Source organism: Rutidosis leptorrhynchoides, chromosome 5, assembly GCF_046630445.1.
Source record: "Rutidosis leptorrhynchoides isolate AG116_Rl617_1_P2 chromosome 5, CSIRO_AGI_Rlap_v1, whole genome shotgun sequence".
NCBI classification, from domain to species: Eukaryota; Viridiplantae; Streptophyta; class Magnoliopsida; order Asterales; family Asteraceae; genus Rutidosis; species Rutidosis leptorrhynchoides.
Genome location: NC_092337.1, coordinates 268,030,898 through 268,040,125, shown reverse-complemented (window position 1 = coordinate 268,040,125; position 9,228 = coordinate 268,030,898). Strand labels below are relative to the sequence as shown.

Genomic DNA, 9,228 nt, shown 5'->3' with positions numbered 1-9,228 from the left:
CTATGCAAACTCAGTAGGTATGGATCAGGCTTTTGAGACTCCATGGGAGGATTTGAAACGACGAATGATCGCAGAGTATTGTCCCTACGCTGAAACTGTTAAGATGGAGCGAGAACTCCAGAACCTGAAGCTAGTGGGTAATGATTTGACTAGTTACAATAAGAGATTCTTTGAGCTTGCTCTCATGTGTCCACATATGGTTACTCCCAAACGTCGCAAGATCACTCTTTATGCGAACGGTTTGACCGAGAAAATTCAAAGTGGTGTGACTACTTCGAAGCCGAGAAATATACAAGAAGCTGTCGAGATGGCTAGTGAGTTAATTGATCAAGTTGAACAGCGAGGAAAGACTCCTGCCTCAAATGAGACTAAAACTCATGATCATAAGAGGAAATGGAAAAATAACAATAACTCAGGGAAGAATTACAATCAGCAGCCCTTTAAGAAACAAGATACTGCTAAGAGTAATGCTGCAATCCCAAATTCTAATTCTGGTTATAAGGGAAACTTCCCATTGTGTGCTAAGTGTAATAGGCATCATCCGGGGGATTGTTTGAAAAAGTGTGATAAGTGTAAGAGGAATGGACATTTGGCTGCCGAGTGTAAGACTGGTACGAATATGTGTTATGGGTGCAGAAAGGAAGGTCATTTTCGGAAGGATTGCCCAACTTCTAATAAGACTAACGAACCTGCAAGAGGAAGAGCTTTCAACATTAACTTCAGTGAAGCTCGTGATGATCCTAAGCTAGTCATGGGTACGTTTCTTCTCGATAATCAACATGTTTATGTACTTTTCGATTCTGGAGCTGATAGAAGCTTTGTATCTAGAGATTTTTGCCATAATCTTAAGAATGATGTTTCATCCTTAGAGAACTTATATTCTATAGAGCTAGGAAATGGTAATCTAATGAGTGCTGATAAGGTTTACCGTGATTGTATTTTGACTTTGGCTGGAATGTCATTTAAGATAGATGTTATACCAATTAAGCTAGGAAGTTTCGACCTTGTGGTTGGAAGGGACTGGTTAGCCAAGAATAAAGCCGACATTATTTGTCATCAGAAAGCGATTCGCATTCCTGTTACTAAAGGTGAACCTTTAATGGTGTATGGAGAGCGAAACAATGCGCCATTACATTTCATTAATTGTTTGGAGGTGCAGAAACACATGAGAAATGGTTGTCTTGCTATGCTGGTTCATGTAAGCAAAACTGAATCTGAAGGTAAGAGACTTGAAGATATGCCCATTGTTAGAGAATTTCTCGATGTTTTTCCAGATGAGTTAAACGGATTACCTCCGCCTCAGGATGTAGAGTTCCAGATTGATTTAGTTCCCGGAGCGGCACCGGTAGCGCGTGCGCGCCGTATAGACTTGCACCACCCGAACTGCAATAGTTATCTAGTCAACTACAAGAGCTTTTAGATAAAGGATTCATTCGACCGAGCTCGTAACCATGGGGAGCTCCAGTATTATTTGTGAAGAAGAAGGATGGATCTATGAGACTCGGTATTGATTATAGGGAGTTGAATAAGTTGACTATCAAGAATAGATATCCGTTGCCGAGGATTGATGACTTGTTTGATCAATTGCAAGGATCTTCATGTTATTCTAAGATCAATCTAAGGTTAGGTTATCACCATATGAGAGTGAAGGAAGCAGACATACCAAAGACAGCGTTTAGGACACGCTATGGTCATCATGAATTTACCGTAATGCCGTTTGGATTGACGAATGCACCGGCTGTGTTCATGGATCTCATGAACTGTGTGTGTAAGCCATATCTAGACAAGTTTGTTATTGTGTTCATCGATGATATTCTGGTGTATTCTAAGATTGAGGAAGAACATGAACGACATCTCCGTTTGTTACTAGAGATGATCAGGAAGGAGCAGTTGTACGTGAAATTTTCGAAATGTGACTTTTGGTTGCGAGAAGTGCAATTTTTGGGTCATATCGTAGGAGTCAATGGTATCCAAGTTGATCCTGTGAAGATAGAGACAGTAAAGCAATGGGAGACTCCTAAGTCGCCAACGCAGATACGACAATTTTTAGGACTAGCTGGTTACTATAGAAGATTCATTGAGAGATTTTCTACTATTGCCCGACCGTTAACAACATTGACTCACAAGGGTAAGAAGTATGAATGGACAGAGTTGCATGAAGCTGCATTTCAGTTGTTAAAGGAGAAGTTAACGACTGCGCCTATTTTGTCTTTGCCCAAAGGAACCGAGGATTTCGTAGTCTACTGTGATGCTTCATGACAAGTTTATGGTTGCGTGTTGATGCAACGTACGAAAGTGATTGCTTATGCATCCCGACAATTGAAGATACACGATTTAAACTATACGACTCACGATTTAGAACTTGGTGCCATAGTTTTCGCACTGAAGATGTGGAGACATTATCTTTATGGTACGAAGTTCACTGTATTCACTGATCACAAGAGTCTGCAGCATATTTTTGATCAAAAACAGCTTAATATGAGACAGAGACGTTGGATCGAATTGTTAAACGATTACAATTGCGACATTAGCTATCATCCCGGTAAAGCTAATGTAGTGGCAGATGCTTTGAGTAGGAAGGAGAGAGTTAAGCCTATTCGAGTTAGAGCACTGAACTTGACTATTCAAAGGAACCTTATTTCTCAGATACGTGACGCACATCTAGAGGCGTTGAAAGAAGAGAACGTTGCTACCGAATCACTTCGAGGAATTGATAAGAAGTTTGTTACTCGAGACGATGGAACCCGGTATTTTATCGACAGGATATGGGTACCGAAGTTTGGCGAATTAAGGGAACTAGTGCTAGAAGAGGCACACAAGACTAGGTATTCTATTCACCCTGGATCCGACAAGATGTATCAAGATCTTAAGGCACTATATTGGTGGCCTAATAAGAAGGCTGAAATCGCTACCTATGTTGGTAAGTGCTTGACTTGTGCTAAAGTTAAGGCAGAGCATCAGAAGCCGTCAGGTTTGCTAACACAACCCGAGATTCCTCAATGGAAGTGGGAGAATATTACGATGGATTTTATCACTAAGTTGCCTAAAACGGTAGGAGGTTATGATATGATTTGGGTTATCGTTGATCGTCTTACGAAGTCTGCTCATTTTCTACCGATTAAGGAAATGGATAAGATGGAGAGGTTGGCACAGATTTACTTAAAGGAAGTAGTTTCATGACATGGAGTGCCACTATCCATTATTTCCGACAGAGACAGTAGATTTACATCTAGATTTTGGCAAGCTTTGCAAGATGCCATGGGAACTCGTTTAGACATGAGTACAGCCTATCATCCGCAGACTGATGGGCAAAGTGAGAGGACAATTCAGACATTAGAAGACATGTTAAGAGCGTGCGTGATGTAGTGACCTGAACTTTTCCATGTATATATATATTAATTGAGATTGATATTTACATGATTAAATGTTTCCAACATGTTAAGCAATCAAACTTGTTAAGACTTGATTAATTGAAATATGTTTCATATAGACAATTGACCACCAAAGTTGACCGGTGATTCACGAACGTTAAAACTTGTAAAAACTATATGATGACATATATATGGATATATATATAGTTAACATGATACTATGATAAGTAAACATATCATTAAGTATATTAACAATGAACTACATATGTAAAAAACAAGACTACTAACTTAATGATTTTTAAACGAGACATATATGTAACGATTATCGTTGTAAAGACATTTAATGTATATATATCATATTAAGAGATATTCATACATGATAATATCATGATAATATAATAATTTAAAATCTCATTTGATATTATAAACATTGGGTTAACAACATTTAACAAGATCGTTAACCTAAAGGTTTCAAAACAACACTTACATGTAACGACTAACGATGACTTAACGACTCAGTTAAAATGTATATACATGTAGTTTTTTAATATGTATTTATACACTTTTGAAAGACTTCAATACACTTATCAAAATACTTCTAATTAACAAAAATGCTTACAATTACATCCTCGTTCAGTTTCATCAACAATTCTACTCGTATGCACCCGTATTCGTACTCGTACAATACACAGCTTTTAGATGTATGTACTATTGGTATATACACTCCAATGATCAGCTCTTAGCAGCCCATGTGAGTCACCTAACACATGTGGGAACCATAATTTGGAAACTAGCATGAAATATCTCATAAAATTACAAAAATATGAGTAATCATTCATGACTTATTTACATGAAAACAAAATTACATATCCTTTATATCTAATCCATACACCAATGACCAAAAACATCTACAAACACTTTCATTCTTCAATTTTCTTCATCTAATTGATCTCTCTCAAGTTCTATCTTCAAGTTCTAAGTGTTCTTCATATATTCTACAAGTTCTAGTTACATAAAATCAAGAATACTTTCAAGTTTGCTAGCTCACTTCCAATCTTGTAAGGTGATCATCCAACCTCAAGAAATCTTTGTTTCTTACAGTAGGTTATCATTCTAATACAAGGTAATAATCATATTCAAACTTTGGTTCAATTTCTATAACTATAACAATCTTATTTCAAGTGATGATCTTACTTGAACTTGTTTTCGTGTCATGATTCTGCTTCAAGAACTTCGAGCCATCCAAGGATCCGTTGAAGCTAGATCCATTTTTCTATTTTCCAGTAGGTTTATCTAAGGAACTTAAGGTAGTAATGATGTTCATAACATCATTCAATTCATATATATAAAGCTATCTTATTCGAAGGTTTAAACTTGTAATCACTAGAACATAGTTTAGTTAATTCTAAACTTGTTCGCAAACAAAAGTTAATCCTTCTAACTTGACTTTTAAAATCAACTAAACACATGTTCTATATCTATATGATATGCTAACTTAATGATTTAAAACCTGGAAACACGAAAAACACCGTAAAACCGGATTTACGCCGTCGTAGTAACACCGCGGGCTGTTTTGGGTTAGTTAATTAAAAACTATGATAAACTTTGATTTAAAAGTTGTTATTCTGAGAAAATGATTTTTATTATGAACATGAAACTGTATCCAAAAATTATGGTTAAACTCAAAGTGGAAGTATGTTTTCTAAAATGGTCATCTAGACGTCGTTCTTTCGACTGAAATGACTACCTTTACAAAAACGACTTTTAACTTATTTTTCTGACTATAAACCTATACTTTTTCTGTTTAGATTCATAAAATAGAGTTCAATATGAAACCATAGCAATTTGATTCACTCAAAACGGATTTAAAATGAAGAAGTTATGGGTAAAACAAGATTGGATAATTTTTCTCATTTTAGCTACGTGAAAATTGGTAACAAATCTATTTCAACCATAACTTAATCAACTTGTATTGTATATTATGTAATCTTGAGATACCATAGACACGTATACAATGTTTTGACCTATCATGTCGACACATCTATATATATTTCGGAACAACCATAGACACTCTATATGTGAATGTTGGAGTTAGCTATACAGGGTTGAGGTTGATTCCAAAATATATATAGTTTGAGTTGTGATCAATACTGAGATACGTATACACTGGGTCGTGGATTGATTCAAGATAATATTTGTAACATCCCGCGTTTTTCCGTTAAATTTATTTTCAACACTATCTTTTTTTTTTTAATAATACCTTTCGTGATTTAAATGCGTGGTTTCCATTGACTAACGTTCATAATATTCCCGTTATTTAATTATAACATCACTCGTTTACTCGAGCGTTTTTTTAAAATATTCGTTTGGTTAATTCCCGCACCCGCTTTGAAACTTGAGGGACCAAAGTTGGCTAGTGGGCAAACTAGTTGACTAGGTCAACTAGTCAACCCACCACTACCACCACACATTCAATCCCACCTTCTTCCTCTTTTCTCTCTACTTCCCTTTTATGAACACAAAACCCTCAAACACAAATTCATCATCTAAAACCGAATCATGGAGCAAACATCAAAACAAATTGTACTTTTGGAATCCTCGTTTCATCCTCTTCGATTTGATACTAGTCTCATGGCATGGGGTAAGAATTTCTCATGAAACCCTAACTTGTTAAATTCGTTTTTAGACTTGTCAAGTGGTTAATTAGTGTCTATGGCTCGTAGGGATGTCGTGTATGTAATTTGTATGCTCGTTCTTCGTGTTTTGAAAATATGACATGAACACCCAAATGGGTCTAGCTTAATCTTGAGTTTTGGTTGCTCAAATGATGTTATAAGATAAAGTGTATGTGTTAAAAGTGTTAGTTACCTCATTAGCTTCGTTTTGATATGTTGGATGATGAAAAACTAGCTCAATAACATGAAATGTGTTTTTGGTGAATCGATTATCGTTTTGGTAGGAACTTGATGCGGTTGAATGCTAGTTGAGACACTTGTTTGAATGTATGCTAGTTAACTAGTTAAATTGTATGCGTAAATAGCTTCGAAATGGTGTGATGTATGCTAGCGTTTGATTAGTGAATCATAAGTCTCATTGTGTCGAAATTGATTTTGAAACGATAACGTGACTAGTGATTTTGACGTAGTAAATGTTTATTGAAACTTGGAATATGCGTCTAGTTGCAATGTATGCGTTATTACCTTCAAAACGGCATATCGTATGTGTAAATTGGATTCCCGAATCATAAAATACGTTTTACGAACTTGAAACTTTGAAAATAAACCTTTCTTGATCAATTGACGAGTTTTCGGTTATTGTAAATGATGTTTTTGTTTGATGATATGTGGTTAGTTGTATTGCTCGTCAAAATACCTTTCCGAGGATATAAGATACATGTTTTGGTTGTTTGCGGATCATAAATGGTGAATGTTTGATGTTTGGTTCGTGCATACTTTGAAAAATTGACCAGAAATCTCTGCCCAGATGGTGGCGCGGCGCGCCCCATCCCCGCGCGGCGCGCGGATTGGCCTGGCCAGATTCTGCTTTGTTTGGCGCATTTCACGCGAAATGTTTGACTAGCTATCGACCTCCGATTCACATGAAACTTGTTTTAATATACTTGTATATGAATATTTAGCATAGAAAGATAGTCCGGGACCCGACCCGAACGTGTTGACTTTTTTGTTGACTTTGACCAAGTTTGACTTTTAGTCAAACTTAACCAAACTTTTATACAATCATTCTAACATGCTTTTATACTTGTTTCTTGTATGAAACTTGACAACGTGATTCACATGCTATACTATTCGAGTCGTAACGAGCCATAGGACTAATTGAACACATTTCACCCGACCTTGTATCGTAACCGGTTAATTGACACAACTTACTTGTTTAGGTCAAGGCTAAGCAACTTTCATGCATACGTTACTTTGTGAAGTACTTTTATACTCATGCACTCGAGGTGAGATCATAGTCCCACCCTTTTCAACAACTTTTATTCTTTTAAATCGTGGGCTGAGAAACATATACATTACATACTTATATACATTTCACATGTATATATACTTTTCATACTTTTATACTTTGAACACAAATACGAATACAAGATACAGACGAGTTAGAACAAAAGTACTCAATCCAATTATCATTAGTTCCACTTGCAGGGTGTAAGTGTAAGCGAGTGATTATGTTGTGTGGCCATACGGGTTTAACGAACCCTCATTCAGACGGTTCGCTACCGTTAGTGGATGAAATATAATTTCAACGTGCATAGTGTATGTTCTAACACTATATTCAAAATTCAGAGGGAAGATTCAGTTAAGCTTTGGTAATTGGGTGCTCGCAATACAAACTACATTCTTCGGAATGAATACGATTTGGATAATCATCTATACAAACTATTGTGGTTCAAAATATACTTTTACAAATACATTTATGATCTCACCAACGTTTTCGTTGACAGTTTTCTACATGTTTTCTCAGGTTCATACTTGGCTACTTGATACATGCTTCCGCACTCTTTGATTACTTGATTGGAGTCAACCATGCATGCATACGCTAGGGATAGCACTTTTGGATTCAAACTTTTGTTTACATACTTACTCTATTTATAGCAACTGTGTTTTTAAACAAATTATGTCGCAAGTTATTTCATTTATACTTTATGACTTTTGTAAACTAAACTTGCAAGTCTTGTACCTTTCAAATGAATGCGACATAATTTTGGTCAAACGAGTCTCATATAGGGACTACGACCACGCAACGGGACCTAAGTTAACGGCGCCGTCAATAACGGTTTTGGTCGGGTCGTTACAAGTGGTATCAGAGCGTTGGTTGTAGGGAACTAGGACGTGCATTAGTGTGTCTAACAGAGTCGTTAGGACGCATTAGTGAGTCTAGACTACAACCGGATAGTTAGCATTTGCATTCTGACATACATTCGCTATAGATAGCACTTACTTGACTACTTGTGCATTATACTTGAATCATTCTTAGGCAAACTTTTTAATGGTACCCAACCTTCATCATACGAACTCGTATTCCGCCACTTTTTGGTAATACACGCGAATTCAATGTTTATACGCGTACGGATGACCACGACTTCGTTAGTCACTCTAGTTCGGGAATTCTGACTCCTTGGTTGTTATCCACCCGTCTCAGCTTACTATCCACAAGTGTTGTAAAGTTACCACCACTACTCTAGATGAGTATCGTCATCACTATTTATCACTGCGGTTGCGTACTACTCGTTATCATGACTCGTTACTCTTTTCATACCTAAATACATTATTGTCTGACTCGAACCGCATTGACGTGAACAATCATTTATACACTTCCCTCGGGGAACGCTTCCTCAGAGTTGCAGAAATTCTTTCGATTTAATACGAGTCACGTTTGAGACGTCGTTACATTTTGTTCATTTTAGATCTTCACAGTTACACGAACTTGATGTTATGGAGTGATGTGGGAATGGAGGTATGAGTTAGCGTAATATAACGACACTCGATCAACGTGGTTATATTACGGTAAGACATACCAAAGTTCTAGTGACGCGTGATGGTGGTTAGACTCGATCAACCTAAACACCACCATGTGCCATGTACATGACTTCATCTTTTCAGGTTTGGACATCCGAAAACTCCGAGAATATTTATAACAACCATACCGGGGACACACCTTCAATTTTTGTCAAATTATATTTATGCTTCCGAATGAATTACCGATTCCATTCGACTTCAACCGTATGTCACATCGTCCTCGCGCAGTCTTATTGACTAACTACAATTTACTCGTTATGCTCACATCGGGGCGGAAACTTCTCTTGCATCACCCTCGTACTTCCGGTTCAGGAGGTCCT

General features: G+C 36.9%; 1 protein-coding gene across 1 annotated transcript; it reads left to right on the top strand.

Annotated features, from left to right (window-relative positions):
• Positions 1–907: 907 nt before the first annotated feature.
• LOC139849375 (uncharacterized) lies at positions 908–1,420 on the top strand. Its single transcript, XM_071839033.1, has one exon. It carries the CDS (start codon positions 908–910, stop codon positions 1,418–1,420), a length of 513 nt encoding a protein of 170 aa, XP_071695134.1.
• The last annotated feature ends 7,808 nt before the right edge of the window (positions 1,421–9,228 follow it).